Below are 23,339 nucleotides of genomic sequence, written 5' to 3'. Positions count from 1 at the left end.
TGAAACTCATTTTTTCCTTTTATTATCAATAGTAATACAAATCAGTTGTATTAGCATGATAATGAAAAGTGACCAGTTTTACAGACATTAAAAATGTTTGTGCAAGTTAGAGACAAAGCTCTGAAGCTATGCAAGGAAAAAAAAGAAGAATTTACATTATATAGTATAGCATACATAGTTTAGAGGCAGTTTCATTAAGTCTTGCAATCACAATCACTTCCTCTACACTAAACCTCTCACTTGGTGTTAGAGATAACACCTTCCCCTCCCAAGAGGAACACCTGCCATTTCCATGAAGTGTGGAGATTACGGTGAAAATCATAGCTTTTTTTTTTGTTCCTCTTCCCTCCTTCTCCCAACTATAAAGTCAACAGGAGGTGAACACTACAACATATGCTTATAGCAATTAAAGAAAGCTTCTGTCTACATAAGCTCTGAGTTGAACTGATAAACAGTATCCTCTTTTTGAGCAAGAATTGATAGACTTGTCAGGCCTAAGAACTGGGTTAATGCTTTGGAAAGCTTTAAAAAAAGATCTGGGTGAGCATTTAGTTAGATGCATTTCCCCCCTACACACTTCTTACAGCATTCAAGATTGTAGTTTGTACTTTAGACCTGAAGTATTCTTGAGCCATATACTTAAGCCAGATAGGATTCAACTGGAACTTCAGGTGGTTATTAACATGTTACAGCAGTTTAATGCCCAGTAAATGTATGCATGCATCTTTCTCCTAATCAAGCCAAGTGTTCACCTAGAAATTGCTGTAGAGGTGTATCAGTCTGTGTAAGAACACATATGGCACAAGTCATTGAAAACACACTTCATGCTGTATCTGTACTCCCACCTGGAGAGATGCTCCTCTACAAGAGTCAAGTCTGTCTTTGCAGTCCTGGAGTTTAACCTGCTTTTTTTTGTATAATAACTTAGCCCTTGTTATAACAGGGGCTTGTTTGCTCTGCTCAAACCAGAAGAAAAACTGGAGCACTTGAAGCTAAGTCACATATGGAAGATTGCATGTAGCAGTAAACAGTTCCCTGACTTCATGTTAAGCCATTGCGCAAGAATAATACTTGAATGCTTAAGTGCAAGTGCATAATCAAGTCTTGCATGACCTCCTGCTGCAAATATCCAGTTACCTGCCTACAGCCATGCTCCAGAATGATTTAAGAGCACATTATACCAACAAAGAGAAATCTTGGTCTCGAATTACCCAACATGCAAAGGTTGATAGAATACATCAGCTTCAATTCAGTCTTCAGTCTCCTCAGCCACACAGCAGGGCCAGCAGGCAGCCACACACCCCCTGCTGCCAAAGTCATCCCTTATTTGATGCACCTGACCTGCAGTTACTCAAAGCTCCGTTCACAGGATGCTGTGCCATTTTATATTCACTCCACTCAACCCACCTGATGTTGATGTCCATTGATGTCCAGTGAAGCACACCTGGAAGCCACTCAAGGACCCCCAAATTATATTGCCCCTATTGAGAGGGGCATACATTCAGGTACTTCCCCCGTGAGGTGGAGGCAACAGGATTGCAGTCCAGGGGACTAGTTTTATTGCCTTCCTGGTACAAGTCAGAATACTTGTTGCCCACTGTTTCAACACAGGCAAGGTAGCAGCTTTGTTTATTGTGTTTTCAGCTGTAACAGGCAAGTTAAACTGAGTTTGTCACAAGTACAGAAAAGGAATACTGAAAACCTGTTGTATTTAGTCTCCAGGCCTAGTCTTTCTGGAGAAGGTGACAAGCACAGAACACTGAAGAGATGAAGCATCAAGCCATGAAGCAGCAAGCACCTTCTCCCAAGTAAGTGCCACTCCTTCTCAGTGGCATAGCTGTGTCAGTTGGAAAAAGAATAACCTGAGTGAAAACAGCACGTGGACTGTAAAAATGCCAGTGAGAAACTCACTGTTCTGAGAAGAAATTCATCTGTCCTATCAAATACTGTCAGGTAGTGTAAGACTAGAGAGATCAAAGGTCAAGGCATGCAAGTCTCTTGAGCCAATAGAGCTGAGCTGCTCATTGTGAGCTTTCCTGAATTCATTATTCATACAACAAGGACAGTTTATTCAATTTTGTTAGACAGATTTTATAGCCCGCCTTGGAGGGGCTTGACCTAGATAAGCTTGTAATGTGAGCTCAACTGTTTATCCTTTAGGTTAATTAAGGACTTAACCTTTAAGTCTCAACTAAAACCAAACCTAAGTCAGCTGCCTTCCTCCAGAAGGAGACATTCATTTGCTGTATGCACAATATACAGTCAGAAATGGACACATTTATCCATGGAAATTCAAGAGGAAACTTTGTTAGAACTATTACAGCTCCCAGTGTCCTACTTGGTGCTTAGGCTTAAGACATAGGGACACAGCTCAAGTGACAAGTTCTGTAAGCCAGCAGGCTTCCAGCTTCTCCTTCACAACAGTATTGGTATTACAAAGCCAACTTCACCATTAATTACACTGTTCACAGAGAAGCATTTCCAGAACTGGTTAACCATTCTTTCTGCCCAGAACAGTAATAAAAAAGGAATTTAATTTGACAAGAATGAAGATTACAGCACCTTTTATTTAGTACAGTTTCCCCAATCCCATGAGTTGCCTGACAAGATGAACTAGTTATGGAAGACAATGAGTTCGTGATAAGTCCCTGTGAAACCTCAGGCCAACAGAGGTTCTGATATAGATCACATCTTACTTTTTTTCAATGTTCAGAGATGGAATGCACAAAAGCAATCTAGTACATGTTAAAAATATTCTTCAACCTCACATTACAACACTAGGCGCTGAACAGCATTCACTACTCCTTCATCTCAGGAAGAAACACCATTTGTTAATTTAGTGCTGCAGTGAGCTTTGTTGAACAACCACTTAGATTTTCACCAAGCAACTGTGTTTTAAGCATCCAGTTACACGCAAGATACAGTCACTCTTCAAGTTTCTCTACTCCTTCAAGGCAGAAGAGAGCCACAATTCATTGACAGACTCCACAACCAGAAGAGAGTTCTTTTCCACAGTGACAGAAGTGATTTTTGGCAACTGCACTTAATTTAAACTGCATCAGAAAGTTCATTTCAGTCAGCTGACAACAGAGCCTGCTAAGTACTGACTTTTCCACTTCTAGACTGTTTTTGTTGAACAATATGTGACCAACATAACTGACAGCAAAACTCACCATGTGCTAGGTTGCTGTGCATCAGAAACAGAACATATAAAATTAACAGTGAGTAACAGATATGGCAACTGCTTAACTTCATTTACTTTTTGACACCATATAGCTCACTAGCCAACTAATCATTGAGAGGTAGCATATATGCCTCACCTATTCCAAGTCATGATTGTGTGATGGGACCCCACCCTTATTCAGTATTTTCATCTTCAGCAAGACAAGAGACAGATGCAGATGTTCTCACTTTCCAACATTATCATCACAAGTGTTCTGATATAAACATAACTGATTAAATCAACACCTATTTCCACTATTCCAGTACAAGGGAAGGGAAGGATGGCAGATGTAGAGTGTAACTGAGTCGAGACACAATATATGGAAGAAACCCAGGACACCATTTCAGGGAGATGGTGATAATACTATTCCTTTTGAAGAAAGGCTTACAGTCATTTTCTCACCCCATACCACTAATTTAAGGATGAGAAGACAGACCTCAGCAGGGAATGCATCTAGCCTGTATTTAAATATCAATTTTTGCATTGCCTAAATAAGTCTGAATTGAGTCCATAGGCTTGATTCATGAATGCTGTATTGACTTAACAGAACACAGAAGAAAGTTTGTTTTGAATTGACTCTCAACTGTCAGTTGCTATTTCTTACATGGAGCGTGGAGAGAAGTCAGCAGATTTCAAGTGTAAGAAATACCAGTGACAACTAAGAGAAGATGGAGACTCAAACCCTTTACCAGGTGTCATCTAGCCTTTCTGCAGTTTGCACCATCAAGGAGGGCAGCAACAGCGAGGAAAAAGTGTTTGAACCTGAACAGCTGTGCTTGTTAAGGCCAGTAGAGGTTCAAGAGAAATACAGAGAAACATTAGAAGGAAGTTAATACAAAAGTACATTGTGTAACCAAGCAGAAGGATTGTAGTTTTGAAACTGTTTCTAGTTTGGAAAGTTGAAAGATGGAGCCCATTTCAGTTTAAGTAGGCAAACGTTTTGTTGGATACCAGAAATGGTTGCAAAGTTCTGTTTTCACATTTTGAAGGTGTGATATGCAAAGCAAAAGGTAAGGGAGTCAATACAGACTTCCTTTCATGAATCCAGCCCTATATCCTTAGTGGTATTTTATCCATGCCACCTGTAGATAGATATTTACAGTTCCAAAGCATCACAGTAAGCAGCATCTTTCTTTAAAGCTTTTCTTGTTCTTGCCACTTTTCTTGCCATTCTTGTCTTTGTTTTCTGACATTTTCTTTGCTCTAATTTCTCTCATTAAATCAAAGAATACCTAGGAGGGAAAAATAAAGAAAGATTAAACAGGATCAGCCACCAGAAAGCAGATAAAAACTCCTGTATTCAGCAGCAAATAAAGATGCAGAATCACACTGTACTCCACACAGCGTAAGTAAATCCAAACAAAGATCCCAGGGACAAACTCAACATCAGAATTATGTAGTGCATCAAGCAGTGGCAAAAGGCTGCACAGTCTTACTCGGCTAACAAAAAAATTCAACACCCCTGCTTTAAGAGCTTTTTATTCAATACCATTCTTGCAAAAAAGCAGCATTCAGAGCTCATAAGAACATTTGTCTGTGCCTAGCAAACATTTCCACTGTGTTAACTATGAAAAGTGTTTAGTCTGGTCCTTTCCATGTAGTTACAGGTGCACTCTGCTTGGTCTGTAACTACAAAGGTGCAGCATTCAAGGGCACAAAAAATTCTCAAGACTGTTATAAGAAAGATTCAGAGAAAGTCATGCTTTCTTTCATGTTTTCATTTTTTTTTCTGTTGTTTTGTCCAAAATTTTAGCCAATTTCACCCCTGTATTCCTGATGTCTAGGTACCCACAACTTAAGATACAAGAGCTGTTTTGCTGTACAATTATTGGGCAAAATTGTTTTTAGGATTACAGAACAAGAGTTTAACATCCCTCTGTAGAACTAGAGTGTGTTTTTTCCCAAATGGGGAACTCTCAAGCCTTTTAATGAGAAGGAGTTCCTACCAGTAACTTGTGCACCAACATTTCCATTAGTGAACTAGTATAGAAGAACAGGAAGCTGTCTAGAAGAACTTACAGCTAGCTGCAAGTGTTCTTTATCCAAAGAGAAAACTGCTTAGAATTTGTATCCTTTAAACAAATGCATATTAGCAAGACACATTTGGAGTCCTTTGGGTACTCAACCATAATTTCAGATCATCTTCTGCGAGTTGGTGAAGTAAAAAGGCACCCTTTCCTTCAAGAAGTCCTCACTACACACAAAATAAAGGGGATGATTGAAACTGATTTGTGTTCTATACTGGACGAACACTCCATAGTCGTTATTCATTTTTCCTTTGGAGTATGCCACCACCACTGGTTTATGCAAGAAATAATGTGAGAATAATGTGAGAATAACTGTCCTGTACCACCAAGGACAAGTCAAAACAGGACAGGGACACAGGAAAAAGAGTTCTCAAAATCCAAAGTAGTCTTGTCAGAAAATAAGAATAAAATCTTTAAGATTAACCACACTACATGTAGCTTTATAATGAAGGGGGAACAATTTCTAAGTGTGTGCAGCTTGTTATTTATTGGTGTTTTAAGTAGAACACGCCCTACAATCAAAATAACATATTTCAGGGAATCCTTAGAACCATTTACCCAAAGTATTATTGAAAACTATTAGCTCAGGTACAAACAGTTAAAGAAAGACAATAGCATTAACTTGTTCCAGGTCTCAGGTTCCCCTAAGCTAGCTACATGCTGAAGTGTAAACATTCCAGCAAGTTCACTTTTTGTTTTTTTTTTAATAAACCAGGCTTACAAAAGCCAAACTGTAGACCTGCTTTTGTCCCAGCAAGAGTCAGCTACTAAACAAGTGGTAATGATCTAATTGAACAGATGTCATTTGTCTTACCTTATCTACATTTGCTCTAGTTTTGGCAGAGGTTTCTACGTACTGCACCCCCCACTCTTCTGCCTTACTTCGAGCCTCTTCTACAGGCACTTGTCTGCGCTCCTCCAGGTCAGATTTGTTTCCCACTACCAGTAAGGGGATTTTATCCTCTTCAGCCTTCACACGTAGGATCTGCTCCCTAATGCATTAGGTATTCAAAATAAAAATATCTGTGTTAGTAGTAGCAACAAAACTCCCACACTTATGATGAGTGGATCAAGTGGTCTGCACATTTACCAGAGTTTACAACAGGGTATTTCCCAACAGTTGGACTCACATTTTAAAATTATTCCAAGGTTCACATACTAACGCTATGGGCTTTACACTACTGAGAGCCTCACACTTCCAGGGAGGCAGTTTTACCACTTAGTTAGTGAGCAATCAGGCTCTAGGAAAGAAGAACAGTAGGGCAGAAGAGCAACTGGCAGCAGGAGTTCACATTTGAATGAGCAAAAGAGTACAAATGCCATGTTTGCCAAGTTCTACCTTGGCATTCAGTCATCATCTTCAATTCACAGCCTGAATCACATCTCAATATAGGTCTGGGCAACATCAAGTCTTTGCCAAGGCAGTAGGTTGGGAACAGCCCAAGTAGCTGGCAGAGATCATTCCTAATGGCTACCTAAACTTTACCCAGAGTGAGTTACTACACAATGCTGGACTAAAATGCTAGCAACCTGCTTCCTCCAAAGACTCCAGGATGATATTTGAACTGTCAGCATTAACCTGCCATGCTAAGAGGACCTACCAGCATCCAGGAAAGGAGATGGAGAGGTGTTGCACACCAGTCTCAGTCTGTGCTATTACTGGGGTAAAACACAAAGTTGAAACCAGACTAACACATGCTGCTGTCCATCTAGGATGCTGGAAGAACTCTGCCAGTCTACAACTATTTTTAGATTGCTTCATTTTGTTATGAAGATCTAAATGAGGCATGAACACAGTGCTACACCCTCTCATCTCACTCAGTTACCACAGTACTTCAGATGCCTGCATTTTCCATCAACAAAATAACAATGTATGGAGAATACATGAGACTCTAAAATAGCATTAACACTGAAGCAGACAATCTGCTGTTGCATTTGACTGCACCTTCACACATTTTCAGATTACAGAGGCACTGAAAGCAAACACTGAACGCATAGCATCAGCAGGAGAGCTAGGGTTCAAAGACAAGCTCATAGTTTGTTCAGTATTCAACTTTCAACCCATTCAACAGTATTCAACCCATTCCCCACTCTTTCCTGGGCCAAGGAGCTGGTTCTTGCATGTCAGCCCAACTAAATATTCCATTTAACTAATTTCACTATTTGTTTACTTCCGAACCATCAAAAAGCAGGAGATTCTGCATCACAAAGCTCTTAGGCACTTCTTGTCCATTTTCAAGGCTAGCATTGTTTTTTCATTGTTTTGCTGTGCTGGAATCTTGAACCAATACAGTTAACCTAGTTACAGAAGTCTGACAAAAACACCAAACTGCCAAGATAAACACTCCTACTGTTTTTCATTCAAAGCCTTAAGCCTTGGGTTTAACATTCTATTTCATTTAGGCAACATAAGCCAAAACCAAGTGCTTCCACTTCTTTCATTTTCTTTGTGTTCTTTAAGTGTTACCTGACCTTTTCCTCCATTTTACATTAGGAAGAGTCCTAGTACTCAGTTTTGCAGTGCTTTAAGAGTAGAACTGTTGGCTCCTTTCAGACCTCCAGTCAGAGCAAACTGAGCTCTGCTTGTGTGCCCCATGACTGTCAGCCTTCTGAAGCAAAGCAAAATCACAGAAGTATTATGTGATGTAGGAACAATATTTTTACACCTCTTAAAAGATTTTGTGGTCTTCTACTACTGTTGAAATAGCATGGTATTTTAAGAACCTGGACCAAAGTCCTGAAGTGCAAGGGGAGTTTGCCTTAGCTTTAAGAAAAATCTACAAATAGGTGTCTACCTTAGCTGCAGCACTTGCATTGCCAGTTAGTGTCTGTTAATTTTGTACCACTGAAGCAAAGGGAACATAAGACACACTGATAAAGAGCTTTTATTCTGACAAGCATAAGGAACTCCTAACACTTTCCCTATGCTTTGGGAAGTTTTCCTTCCAGTTACACAGCTGTTCCAGGCAATCTCCAGTTTACCTTCTACTGAGGCAACAGATATTATCAAAAAAGAGTTAGAATACTTGCCCTGAAGAATGTGGCTACATGAATTCCAAAACCAGAACAGTAGTTTAAATCCTTTTTTATTTACTCCCCACACTACACAAGCAGTTTCTGAGGTCAATCTGGTGCTGATTTTTACATCAGAACTGCTAATCCCAAGAAGAAAAATGGAAGTGCTTACTACTACGGTGTGTCTTTCTAGGAATACGTCTGCCTACAATAGCACTGCTTGGCTGCCAACCCTTGTTTGGCACCAATCCATACCTGAGAGTGGAGGCTAATCCTTCCTTTCCTTAGAGCACCTGCTTCTAGCAGTAAGCAATACTGTGAAACCTGGCCAAAAGACAGACTTAATTCCAGAAGTACTGTTCTAAGATAATTAAACTTCACATCCATGAAGACTGAAAATTGGCTGGAATATGCCTGTTTTAAGAGTCCAAGAATCTGTTACTTGTCTGAAGTTGCTGCTGGCATAATGTACTCATAAGTTGCAGGCATGAAGACAACTAAAGCCAGAGGCTGAATACTCTGGTTTAAGTTACCAGTTACTGAGAGCAAAATGGTCAGGTGTCACTTTTATTGATCAAATGGTAACAGACAAAGGATAAAGAGCTGCAGCTTTTAAGAAGAGTTGTCAGTGGAACATTGGAAGAAGATATTTTGCCTTGCCTAGGAGAGAAACTACTCACCGAAACTCTGCTGTTGCTGTGAAGGATTCGTGCTCTGTTATTGAAAAGACGAGAAGAAACCCTTCCCCACTGCGGAAATAGTTATCTCGGATAGCTGCATAATCCTCCTGTCCTGCTGTGTCCAGAATGTCTATCTGAACTTCTTCACCATCCAGAACTACTTTCTTTCTGTAGCTGTCAGCCTTGGTAGGTTCATAGTCTTCTACAAACTGACAAGAAAGGGATTAGTGTTTAGAATTACTGTCAAACAGTCTCAGTATTTGTCCATATCCCTTCTTTCACTTCAGTGACATTTAAATTCCCCAAAACCTGCTCATAATTCAGTCAGCTACTAAGTTACATCACCTTTTTTTTTCAGTTTTACTATTAAAAGCAAATTATTTAAGCACTTAATACATCAAAGAGCCAGTTTGCCTAGTCAAGAAAAACTTGCTACACAAAACACTGTTCAGCAACTTCAGTACAATTTAAGAACAGAGTTGCAGAGTAAGTTACCAGTAATCTGCTGGCATTATCTAGATCTCCCACTTTATGAAAAAGCATTTGAATATAATTCAGATACAGTTATCTGAACTTTTAACAGGTGTACATGAGAGCATCCAGCTGCTGAACATGGAAGTCTGCTCCATAATTACACAGCCACATACTTTAGTCCGTTCAGTGTTGCTCAGGCCCACAAAGCCACTGACAGTTCAACGTGTAGTTCTGTGCTGACAGCACACATCCAGTATGAGAGTAGAGATGTAAAGAACCTCTCAGCCTCAGAACAGAACAATTAAGCCCAATTAAACTGGCTGACTTTCCTTAATGACTACATCACCTATTCAGATATTTACACCACTATAGTATGTGTGGACACCCCATAGATAAATACTAACTTTTGAATTGCAGGATCATGAATTCCTCCACATCCTAGTCTGGGCTGCCTAATGCCTTCCTGTATACCAGTATGGAAGAATTCATGCTATGAACATGCCTACTTCATCACCTGGCTCAGAATGAGCTAGAATATTTATCTCTGATTTCACTGCCTTAACTGACCTAAATTACAAAATTAAAGTTCAATTCCAGCTAGTAATAGCTTCTGTACACAAGCAGCTGCACATTATGCATGGCTTTTAAAGACTGTTCTTTCATAAATAAGCATAATTTTGTCACTTTTAGCCAGAGATGTTCCCAGAGGGCACGTCTCCCAGCTTCTTACATCTTACTTCTGCCAGTTAGGTCATCAGGTTTTTGCTCATCACATTTAGTTCCCCTGTCCCAGAGAAAAAAGCTTAGCAAACTGTATGAATCTATACTTTAGAGAAGCTGAATCAGTTACTTACCTCATCATACATAAACTGAAGTGTGAGTGCAGATTTGCCCACACCTCCACTGCCAACCATAATTACTTTATGGAGGGCCAAAGAACTCTGGTTCTTGCTCTTGCTGGCAGCCATTGTCCTGCTTTCCACAGATGAAGTGCCAGGCAACCAATTAGATCTGCACACAGAAGAAACACAGTCACCCATCCATGACATTAGTGACATCTGGGTAGCATGCAGGTAAAGTGTCTCACAAGTGTTGAAGGACCAGATTAAAACCCTGTCCCACAAGCCTAAAGAATGGGCCACTCCAGTGCACTGGAACGCAAACCACACCTAAATTATGAGTAGGACAAGGCATTAAAGCAAATACCTTCTATTTGTGACAACAGTATGATTAATAAAAGTGCCAAAGGTTTCTAACAAGCTACTCTTATTTGTAAACCCAGCCTAAAAGACTACTGTCTAGAGCAGTTTCCAAAGAAAAACACACTCTTTCTCAAACAACATGAAATTAAGTGGTTTTTATTGTTCTTGTTATAAGGCTTCACACCTTTTTAAAATATTTCTTTAATGTTGATACAGCTGTACCTTAGATCTGCTTATAGGTAGAAATCTAGCTTTTGATCTTCTCCCTACGTAGGCTAAGAAAACAGCACAGATACACAGTAAATTGGCAGGAACAAGTTGCAAAAGCTTCTAGCAGAAAGTCTTATGACATGGCATTAGCATTTTTTTACACTCTTCCTGCCTTTTGATGCTGCAAATCTAATTTGCTTAGGAAAAAAAAATCCTGCTTTACTGCAAAAAAAAAATCTCAGTTCCTATTCTTCCCCTGATGTTGCTAAGCCATAAAGGAGTAAGCTTCAATAAACAAGCCCTAACTAACAAGCCTCTGTTTGTGTGTTATGCAAGCCTAGTAATTAAATGCTGGAGGCTTCTTAAAAATAATACTGCCTTTTTTTTTTTTTTTGGTTGGTTGGGTTTTTTTAAGTGTTGCTGGACACAGTAGTTATACCAGCAGCATGAGCAGCAGCTGCCACACTGGTTAACACAGAGCAGCACCATCTCTAAGGACACATTGAGGATAAAAGCAGAAGTAACTGAAACAAAAACATGTCACCAGTCCAGATTCCCATACAGAAAAACCCCCAAATATGAGTATTTCAGACACATGATGTGTATATGGGAGATGGCAGGATAGTGACTCTTGTGTCCTCAGAGCACCACAAAGGACCCCAGCTGTTGATATCCTGGGAGAGAGCTGTAAGGAGACCAGCAGACCATTCAGGAAACATTGCTATAGGAAGTGGCTGTATCAACCTTGATTTATAGCAGCACACTTTATTCCAGAAGCAGAGAAGCAATGGGCCTTCCAGGATTCTCAAATTTACCTGGACACAATTACTCTAGAAAAACACTGCAACTGCCACATCACCAAGTTCTACTGTATGGAAACACAAGGCCAACAATAGAAGCTACTGTGTAGTATATTGGAAAAAGCTTCAGGACAACCAGCTGCCCTAAACAAAATTAACTAGAGACTAAGGGATCATCAGCCCACAAACACACCTAGGCTAAAAACAGGATTATTTAGCCTGGAAAGGGACCTTTGGATGCTGTCCAGCCCAAACCTCTCCCTGAAAGTAGTTTGCTCCATGCAATTCAGTTTATGGGCCCTGTGTTTTGAGCCTGACAATTCCATGACCAGTCTGGACAATGGCCCATGGAGTACACTGATGGTGACTATTTTTTCCCCCTTGTCATGACGTTATGTTCTGAAAAGCAACAAATCAAACTAAGTTCTCATTGACTAGTACATACAAGAACAAACATGCCAACAATCAAGAAGTGCCCTCAGGACAGCATTTTCAAACATCTGAGCAGCAGTATTTTTCCATGCAGGGGTTTTTTTCTCACACCTGTTTGCTACATACATTTAGTACAGCAATGCAAATTAATCATCTTTAAGTGCTCATTCTGGGATAAACACTGGTAAGTGAAGACAGATATTTTCCTCTTGTAATCTTCTCTATTATGTTATACATCAGCTCCCTCATCCAGGACACTCCTTAGTACAGAAATGGGGTGTGACAGCTCCTACTTCTTCATAGGTTCTCCCTGTACAGCACAAACACACATTTGTTGGAGACAGTGAATTCAGCAGTTGCCACAGACATTCTAACCAGAAGAGAATTGCAAGATTGATTTTTAACTCTTAGTCACCAGAGACGCAAGAGAAAAAGAGAACAGAGCTCTCTGCCAAGGGAATGTGAAAAAAACTGGGAGAAAAAACAACAGGTAACACCTGAACTCCAGAATGTTGTTGCTTTGACTATTGTCCGCATGGTCTACAGACAGCAAACTAGAACTCAGCTTGCTTGGACATAAACACCCAACGAACAAGAGCTACAGACTGGCCACACAATGAGATAGTTCAGACTTGAAGTGTTCCAGAAATAACACAGCTTGCTCTTAAGTTGTAGAGAATGCTGTTTTGTCCTTGTTCGAGAGTAGTCTGGCTTTCACAGTAGTAGATAAGCTGCTTTCTGGAGAAGCCAAGTGACCTTTAGCTACTTTTCAGTATAATTGTGACTGGTTTTTAACCTGTGAGTATTCTTTTATCAGGCGTCCTAACATTGTTGTAACTGTTGCATTATATAACACAAAGCTTTCAAGTTACACATTTTTCTGGCATCACAAACTTAGGAATATGTAATAGGCAGCAGCACTAGTCCACTCTGCTATGCAACAGCAATAAAGACAATTTACTAATAGCCAAGAGAAAAGATTTCTTTGTGCTTCAATAAAAATACCCCACCTTGACATGGTCATGGTAAATGAATTGCTGTCTTTTAGGCAAAACATTCACAAACTTGATTCAGGAAAAGCCCATCATAGACGTAAGTGGAAAGAATATTTAAATTCTTCCTTCTATATTCCACCCCAACAATGGCCTGTAGAAACTGCAAGGTCAGCCTTATAGCATTACCCAATTTATAATCAAAGTGTAATACTAATTAAAACCCACCCAATAGCATAAAAATTTACAGTTCAATTTTATCTAAAGCTCTTCATGGCCAAGGTACTGGATCTTCCCTGCAGAGCTGTTCCAAATGCCACTTGAATGCTTCAGAGGACCAGGACTACATGAACCCTGTGAATGCAGCAGTATGCTCACAACACAGCCCCTGTGCTGTGTGCTTTCACTGAGGTCCCAGAAGCTTCCCACAAAGCATCTCTTCTTTGGTGGCACCAGAGGGAGCGTGGCTCCTCCAGCCCAGAAGAGTCAGGCAGTGCAGAGGCAAAAACAGAGGACAAGGCAAGGCTGAAGCAGTGTGACACAGGACTAACACAGTCAGTATCAGTGCAGAAGCACCAGTGCTTACAGAACAACAGGCTAACAGCACATGGCCAGTTCAGAAAGGAACATGGTTAGATCATAATAGGAATACTCTAATAAAGCAACAAGAGAAGGCATTGGAGCCAACTGTTTGTTTACTTTTATCTCCACCTCTGCAGCCCAAGAAACAGTTTACACAACATGGTTCAAAGCTCACATCTAACAGTTCCTTGAGATTAAAAAAAGTTTTAAAAAATTTTAAAAAAACCTATTATGCAAGTGGAAGCTCTCTCCTCTGTTATCTCTGAGTAGCAAGGATGAATTTTCTTCCTATTCTGTATATTAAGCATCCCTGAGGCAGTCAAGACACTGACATTAACTCATCTGTTCACAGAAAAACAAGTCTTGGGAAATCCAACCACTTCTCAAAAAAGCAGCAGTGTCTAGAAGAACCTGTGACAACTGCAGTTGCTTTAAAACATTACTCAATTCCCTTCAGTTGAAGGGACTTGGATTTAAGGCAAAGAGTGCATATGCTGAAGAGCTTGCTGTGAATAAGTGTCACCACACTTAATGCTGTAGTAAAATGCCTCCTCTATTGCTCTTTACTTTCCAGCAAGATTTACATTCCTCTGACAGGAAAAGAAGCAATCCATTGGGCAGTCAATCTGTTTAATTTCCATCTGTCATTTTACCCTCAGGTTTAATGACACCATGTTGAACTTCATATGGTAAGTGTCATACGTTGTGAAAAACCAAAAACAAACAAAAACCACACCCCAAGCCTTTTGAAAGATTATTTGGAGGAGTGAGGTAGGGGAGGTGGTTTCTTCTAGTTACCATTCATCCTGCTTTGAAATAAACTGCTAGACAAACCCCATGTCAGAATAAAGTTTTTCTGGCAGCCTTTCATCTTCAAGAAATTAGAAGTAATTACCTGCTTAATCTGCTTTAAAAGACAAGGATAAGAATGAAGCCATTGCCTTGATAACTCTGCATTTATTCTATAACAGGTAACACAGAGCACTATGCACAATAGGAGCTTTGTGATGTAGCGAAAGATGCTCTTCGGAACAAGAAAGTTATAACCAGCCACAGGCTGCCCACACGAAGCACAGAAATAACAACTCAAACCATAGGAGTTACTAATCAGCTATTTTGATTTATACCTCTGAAGAGCTCTACTTGGCCACAAGACTAATCAAACCATGCCACTTCTAACGTAAGATATCTAACCCTAAACTCACCAACTATTTCAGCCTTCCCTTATCTGTTTAGTTGCAAGCTCTGCAGGTTAACTAAGGCCCCCTGCAGAGTTGTGACATTTCAAGGCTGGTCCCTTGAAACTGAGCACTTCGAGGCAATTGTTTATAAACATCTTAGTAAACTGCTTTTTCTCCACCCTCTCCTCAACCTAAACAGTTAAACTACTCAGAACAGTTTACAAAGAGGATTAGTTTACCTAACACTAAGATTCAAAGACTGTGACTGAACAACTACACGTATTTCATATCAGACCACACTTTCACATCCCTTTTTACTTCGCGTGCATTAAGACACCACAGCTGCACAACACTTAAAGGAAAAAGCTCTTGTCACTTCACAAGAAAGAAACTTATTTTTGCATGAACTACAGTTCATGCAAGTACATAAGAAAAAAAACCCCAAGAAGCTTCACTAAGTCTACCTGTTTTCCAATAAATATTCTGCTGCTGTAACAAAAGAATCTGAGATCCTCCAAAGGCTTTAATTGGAATTGCTTCTAGTTCTTCCATTCAGTTTGAGATTTAAAACTGAAATAAAGCTCTAAGCTCAAAATTGCTGAGATCAGCCCTTGTTCTCTTGCTGTGCAGCTGATATCTTTGGACATTTCTTTTCATTGCCATCCTGCCACTGAAAGCAGCCATTCTTTGGATTTTAAAACAGGATTCTAGAAACCCTTAGCCCAATAGCTTGACAGAGGAGCTTTGTTAAACCCTTCAGATACCTACTTTTAAAGGAAAATCTGGGTATTCAACCTATTATAAAGACTTAAATATGATGTCATCAAAAGCAAGCACAGAAAGAACAAGGTTTTGCAACAGTATTTTAGTGATCCTCATTTATCAGAATATGAGTTAGAAGCTTTGAAGTGTTTGGTTCTGTGATATGCCCACAAGAATGTAGTCACAGAAATTCCCTGGATCACAAAACTAATTAACAATCTCACTGAGCTATGAACTGTAAGAGCTCCTCAGCCGTTCTGAGGTTACCCAGAAAATATTTAAGTACTGAAATTCCATTAGCTTTCAATGGACTGTAAATGCTCCAACTGGTAATTCAACTAAAAAAACCATTTGAGATTAAGTGGCATATTTAATGCCACTGAAAATTTTAGGATATGCAGGCTGAAAAATTACAAATGCTACTCTATCCTCTTTTGCTGTGCTAATATATTATCTCTTGGCATATATCCAGTTAATAGTTTCCAAGCTAAACAGAGATCACCATGTGTGTGGTAAGAATTCCTGCTTGGGATATCCTCATATCCTTCCCCACGTAACGCTGGATGTTTCTACCTTCACAGTTGTGGTTATAAATTTTTCTGGGCCATGTTTAATTGGATCAAGGAATTCATTCAGCTTGAGATGTCTTGCAGAGCACATTGGGGCAGCAGCTTCACAGTCCCCATTTATATCACCCACTGCTGCTATCACTGTCCCCTGTCCCTCAGTCCCCTCTCCCTTGCCCCTGGCTCTTTCAGCCCATCTCCTCCTGCAGCAGAGCCATTCCACACAGCCCACTGGGTCTGCCAGTCACATCTGCAAGGCCATGTGCACCTCAGTGCTGATGTGAAGGGAGAAAAACAGTTTGTACAACTAAGGCCAAACAAGGTGGAACTATAGCAGCCAAACAGCCCGTTATATGGCTGCAGAAACAGAGCAAAAAAATCTGTTCACAATTCACTCCTTAGACAAGGGGCTGGTGCAGCCACCACCCTGCTGCAGTGGCCAGGCTGAGCACTGGAGTGAAACCCAAGCCTCACATTTGCTTTTGGTAATCAGGCATTTTCTCTCCCTAGGATCTACTAGTAGACGTGGAGTTGCAAAGATAAGGGCACTGGACAGGAAACTCAAAATGGATTTTGAAAACTTAATGCTTTAGTATCAAGATGAAAAGTAAAGACTTAGGGTAATAAACTACTTTATTCTGTACACAGGAAAAGATCTAACATCTTTATATAGGTTAGATCCTTGTTCCAAGTGGCAACAGTCATATCCTAAATGTTACAAGAAAAAACACAGAATAAATACTTTTACTTGATACACTGAAAGTTACAATTTTCAAGTAACTGAAAGTTCCAATACACCACTTTCAGTCAATTACTATTAGTTACTAATCCCACCTAGATCCCCCAGAATTGTGTGCACACTTCGAGACATTGGCTGTCACAACTATGCTCTGGCAGGAGCTACATATATACTGCTAACCAACAGACACATGAAGCAAGACCAGGACTAGTAAATTCACAGTGTTACAGCAGTTAAAGGTTAAACTAGAACCTGAAGCTAGATCGTTATTATTCTCCATCTCCTACAAGGAAAGGATAAGCACAGACTGAGGAACCATTTCAATTCAGAATTGTACTTCACAAATTAATCCGATTGGAGTGTTAGCTTCCATAATAAGAAAGACTGCAGTCTGTGGGATGAACTCGTACTGCAGGAGAGTCCCTAAGACTTGCTCATCTGGAAAATATCACAGGCAGTATAAAAGCAGTATTTTTAATATAGTTATGATCAGGAGTCCTCTCTGCATGCATGAAGAGGACCCAGAAATCACACTAAAATATTCTAACAGTATCAATAGCATCAGACATCCAACCACTGGATACCAGCCAATTAGGTAAATTGTTTAAGGTAATTTAAGTAAATTGAATAAGAATCCCTACTAGTGGTCCTGGTCTCCATACCATATTTTACTTTTCACTATTCCACACATTTGCATGCAAAGCCATCTCCAGCTCTTCACTTAGACTCAAAAATTTCAATAAGATCAAGTGATTTTTAGAAGAGTGGACTTAGAATACAAATTTTTTTTGTACACCTGCAGTTACATAGAACAGGAAGAACAAGAGACTCACAGGTGCATTGCTCCTTTAACTGATATTGTTCTTTCAACCTACAAAGTTCAGCACACTGCTCTTTCCAACAGGTTATAGATAGACTTGGATAATTCCATCTTTTAAGGCTCCATTCAGATCTGGTCACAACAGTGATCCATTTTAAGTAGAAAATACCTGGATATTTTGTATTCCCTACCACCCCCTCCATCCTTGCCAAGCACAGCCCAGCTCTTCTTACAAGTTTTCAGAGATGCATCATTGCAGCTTGGAAAGCAAATCTGACAACACTTTACTTACATTTACTTACAAGATGAAATTCTTAAATGTATAACCTCTCAAATGATTCCATACAGAACCATTCTAGATTATTCATTAGAAATAGACAGACATTACCCTACACATTAGCAGAAATCTCAAGCCAGTAACCCTGCTAAGAATAATCCTAATTTCTAAGGAAAACTGGAACTAAATCCTGTCCAAGTCTGTAGCAAGGTTGAAGTTTTCAAAGACTTGGTCACAGCGAAGAATCAGCCTGGTCAGATGGAGCATCAGAAGGGCAGCACTTTAAAGCTACCCTTTAAAACTGAGCTCAGATCTTATGCTGAAGTGAAATATAAGTAAAAATACAGCCCTGTTCGTAAGGAACTTAAATATCTGAACTTGTTTGTTTGGGGCTTTTTGGGGGGATTTTTTTTATTTGCTTGTTTTTAGTTGGTTGTTTATTTTTATAATTCCATCAGAGTGAAAGAAAAATAGCCAAGTAACTTGTTTCTGAGCAGTAGCTGAGAGAAGAAGAAAAAGGACTTCCTTCAAACAGTGCTTTTAAGGCACTAGAGCACACCCTCCTCCCCCCTCCAAAATCATGTATCTATGTTTAAGTAAATAAGTTTTCAGTGTCATGCTATAAAGCTAATGCTCTTAACAGCCAGGTATCAATAGTATCAAGAGATTGTCATTGCATGTGGGCAGTACAGTTATCCTGACTACCTCACTGTTCCACAAATAGTATGCAAGCATCATAGTTACATAGAGTTTTATGTGGGAAAAAGTCAGAAATCTCCCTCCATATTATTTTCCGTATTACTTGGTGCAGAGCAACTAGCAGGTTGTATGTAGCACCAGATAGAATATACCCTTTATTTCAGCAGGGTTGTGTTACCTGAAGTGAAAGTCATAAGACAGTTGTGTCATTACAGCTAAAACCACTTCTGTAGGGAGATATCTAGCCAGACCTCTCCAAGGACTTTCAGGAAATCTCCTAGTCTGATATTAACACCCAGAAGACATACTGCAGATAGACTACAGAAGAGAAGAATCTACCACGTTGCTCTTACCCTGCAAGACCTTGCTAGAAAACCTGATAGAAATCTTCTACAAGCACAAAGACTGAGTTAATACCATTAATCAGTATTACTATGCTATGAGTTTGTCACTGTGGCGATAACTGTCTACTTGCCTAATCACTTAGAGTGAATTATGACACCATTTTTCACACCAGTCAATTAGGCTCATACCAAAAAAGTGATACTCAGGCAACAGACTTGTTCAACAGCCTCACTCCCATTGACTTGCAAAGTGTATTTCAACTATACTTCCTTTGAGAGCTCATCCATGCAGAAACATGTTCACCTTTGATACACAGTGTACACTAAGTCCATCAAACCACTAAGAGATAGTGACATGTTTCACATAGTTAATCTAATTCCAATTTTTAACTGGATCTCCAGGAGCCTAACAAATACAATAGGCAAGTCAAACATCTTAGATCACAGGATCAGGGTCTGAAGTGGCACACTAGAGCTCAAAATAACCAAAATCTTACTTCAGTACCAGGTTACAACATGGTTTCAGTTACTTCAGTGAAAAACCTGCAACTACATAATCCACAAGAAAGCCGCCACTAACACTGATTTAGCAAATTCCACCAGATGCCACTTCGTCCAGAAGTGTGCTACAGAGTTGCGGAGCTCTCACTAATGTTACCCGGTTCTGGGGCTGTCAGACCCAGCCCACTGGTCTCACAAACACAGCACCAGACACTGCAGACAGACCACAAGCTGCTACCACTGCTCCCACAGAGGATGTATCTCACTGGATCATGCTTCCCTAGTGAACTGGATGCCTGGGATAAATCAGAAGTCCAAACATTATTTAGTTTGGCTTAGGTAATATGAGCAAAAGCAACTGTCTCTGCCCATACAATTACATTACTCACTCTCAAACTGAAGCTAATGTCTTATGCTCACATCTCCATTTGGAGAAATGTAAGCCACTGTCAAGACCACATTTGATGCAGCAAGACAAGTAATAAACCCCTGTCTTGAGTTTACTCTTAACCATAGAATCCCACCTCCCAGGAAGCGCTCAGGAATCATCTTCCTAGAGCCTATGAAAATACTTCCACTATTTTAAGCACTTCACTGAGGAGTTCACAGACATACCATGAGTCACAAACCTCCCTCAATCAGGCGACATCACACAAGTGCCAGGCACTGAACCTTCCCCTCCATCTTTCAATCAATGCATTTACATCACGCAAAGCAACAACAGCAACATTTAGTACCCACAATTCAGTTGCTGTGTTAAGTCACCTTTAGACAGATTTCTCTACTTCAGTTCCCCTCATCAGGCAGAGTGAATACCATACCAAGGTATTCTGCACATGCAAGAAGCTGCGTTCTACTGGACTAGGAGCAGATATTTTCAATAACAGTTTTCCAGACTCCTGTATTCATTCACTTCATATCAAAGTGAAAAGCAGTATCTCTATCTTCAAACAGGAACTGGATTATTACACCAGTACAGGAGCCATATGCAATTTCAGTATCCCTATAGTCAAGAAGACTAAAAAGCTGTGGAGAGCTTTACTTATGGGAGAGGTGTTTACCTCGGTCTCTCTTACAAAGAATGCTCTGCCTACTCCTATAAAAGCATTTACAGCCAAATGTATGCTCTCCAACACAGCCTCCAGAGTGCTGCAGAATGAAGAGTGGCACAATAGAACATGTTTGGTAGCTCTGGGTTTGGGTGGCTGACTATGAACTCAGACCCATTTGACTTCAACATAGAGAATTAGGACACATTTAGTCTAGGACACTTCCTTTTATGACCTAGGTCACATGAACATACAGAACCAGTGCAGAATATAACCTATGCATTTATTCTTGTGTGCTCCTGAAGACATTTCCTATTTCCACAGAGCACTTCACCAGAATAAAAAAACCTACTATTCTGACACACAGCCAGCTCATCTCACAGCTCTCGTGCCTTTCCTGGGCAATCAGCACAACAGGGTGCTTCCTTACACTACTGCATGCAGCACAGGAAACAAGTGGAAGACGTTGGGGGTCTGTGTGTAGCTGCAGGGGTTCCAGCCTCACTGAGATCACAGAGATGAGCTGGGATAGCTCTCATGGTTAGAGTGCTGCCGTGAATGGCTACAGGCTCTTTAGGACAGACCGGCAAGGCAGGAGAGTTGTCTTTCCCATGACAAATGCTGGAGGGCACAAAGCTCTGCTGGAGATGATAATGAGCCAGTTTATTGGTCAGGAGTAGCACAGCAGGAAGACTGGACTAGACAGTCTCCACAAGTGTCTTCCAGCCTCAACAACACTAAGTCAAGTCTGTGCCCCAGCATTGCAGATGCTACAAATCTTACCTGTGGGAAGTGGAAGGCCCATTTTTCAACTTGCACAAGTCATATAGCACAGCTAGAAAACTTAAAGCCAATCCATCATGACTAACACTTAATTAGAAACCATAGCTAAAACTTATTTACTACAGTATGACAAGGTTCATGTTCTGCTATGGCTCCTATTATACTAGGTGACATTAGAAGACAGTTGTGAATACTTAAGGAAAGGAGTTGGACAAGAGCACTGCTTGATCCCTGTTTTACAAGCTAAATGAAGATAAAGATGCGCAATATCATCAGCAATCAGCCTAATAATTTTTAATTAGTTTCCTTCCATTAAAACTACAGAACAGATTCAACCAATAAAGCCTACTTTGGATTTAGTTTGCCTTATAAGATAAACTTAAAAGTAAATTCTTAATGCCTGCAGAATTGTTTAAAAAATTAAATTGATTCCTAAACTGTGTTTTGAAACATGATAAAGTGGAGTAAGAGATAGGAATGTGTGCTTGAAACTACTGCTGTCTTTTGAAAGACCATTTCCTTAAATTTCTTGGCTAGTCTATTTTATGACATGGTATATGAAAGCAGAAAGCTGCCATAAAAGTCAGTCAGTGAAACTTCTTGGTAAGTACACTAATGAGAATTCCTTACCTACTCAAAATGAGATCTCACAGTAAGCCAAGAACACTAAATAGCAGAAGAATATCATCATGGAGAGATGTTTCTTACTGCAGCAGCAGTTCAGTGGAAAGGCTCTATCACAGATCACAATATACTTTACAATTAATTCATTTTAATCAAGGAGCAGCTTCCCCAATTAGCAAAACCACCTCTTTTCTGGAAAGCTAAGGCAACTGGCATGCAACCTGATCTAAAACTACTTCACTTGTGAAATGTCTGCTTTAGAGTGGTGCCCAAGACAGCGTCCGCTGGAGCAGGGTAGCACTAACTTGATAAAACACCTACTTAAAAAAAAAAAAAAAAGCCCCTTTAGTTTGTGTTCTGTAGCATGAAGTCCAGAGTTCAGGTAGCTCCTACAGATAATCTTTTAAAGTGCTTTGTCATGTTAAGTAAAATCCTGTAATGCAGTACTCTATAACAGTCTTGTCTATAAAGTGGGATTCTTTTCTTTGTTAAATCAGTGATTCAAACCACCAGCTTGCAAAAAAAAAAAAAAAAAATCATCAATATTAAACCTAAACTGGAAACATTCTTTAATACGTCCATCTACCATGCCCAAAATAGGGGCTAAGTCTAGGTCCCTAGTATGCTTCTGAAGAATGACCTTTCACTACAGGTAAAAATGTATACAGAAAGAGCTAGAAACCAGAGAAATCCCAGCATCTGCTTAACTCAGCATGTTCTCAGCTTTCCAGTTCTATGCTCTGACTTCAGATTAGTTTTGACACATTCCAAATTTAAGAAGAACATATTAAAACCTCCAATTTCACTGCATTATTAGTGGCCTAAAACATTTCACACTAATCACTTCAACTGACAGCAACACTAATTCACAAAGTTACAGCTGACAGGATTAAGACTTTAACAAATGCTCATAATCCCAGAACTGATTTTTCGGTCTTTGACTTGTGATCCAGCAAAGATTCCTAGTCAGGACTGCATTTCCATTAAGTCTCGTATTCATGTAATCAACCATTATTCCTTTGTCAACAACTTCAGCAAGGAAGGCTATGGGTCCACGGTTCCATAGAAACAGTTGAAGCTCTAAGCAAGTACTTTGTTACCATAAAGATTCAAGTAGCTACTTACACATCAGCCTAAATAACACTCTCACATTACATGACTCCATGACTTTCATTCTGACAGGTCTTGAAAAATATATTTGCACATCTCAAGCACAAGAGACAAAACAGATCCTCTAATATTACTACTAAAGCAGTATTTGGAAGTACATGAAGAGATAAAGCATGACTTATACAGACTTATCTTGCTTAAATGACAACTTGATATTTCTGGGGCAGGCATGGAAGAAAGTTGGTTA

General features: G+C 39.8%; 1 protein-coding gene across 3 annotated transcripts in view; it reads right to left on the bottom strand.

Annotated features, from left to right (window-relative positions):
- RALB (RAS like proto-oncogene B) overlaps positions 1–23,339 on the bottom strand; it is a 48,250-nt gene continuing 24,911 nt past the window's right edge. For all 3 annotated transcript variants that reach the window (XM_085066907.1, XM_085066906.1, XM_085066908.1), the window contains exons 2-5: positions 10,274–10,430; positions 8,946–9,154; positions 6,065–6,242; positions 1–4,455 (exon numbers count right to left, since the gene is read on the bottom strand). In XM_085066907.1, coding sequence (XP_084923033.1) covers positions 4,336–4,455; positions 6,065–6,242; positions 8,946–9,154; positions 10,274–10,387 — 621 coding nt within the window. In that variant the 5' untranslated portion in view covers positions 10,388–10,430 and the 3' untranslated portion in view covers positions 1–4,335. The remainder of the gene's footprint in view (positions 4,456–6,064; positions 6,243–8,945; positions 9,155–10,273; positions 10,431–23,339) is intronic.

Source organism: Lichenostomus cassidix, chromosome 7 (assembly GCF_008360975.1).
Source record: "Lichenostomus cassidix isolate B80296 chromosome 7, HeHo_3.0, whole genome shotgun sequence".
NCBI lineage: Eukaryota > Metazoa > Chordata > Aves > Passeriformes > Meliphagidae > Lichenostomus > Lichenostomus cassidix.
This window is presented reverse-complemented; position numbering and strand designations above follow the sequence as displayed.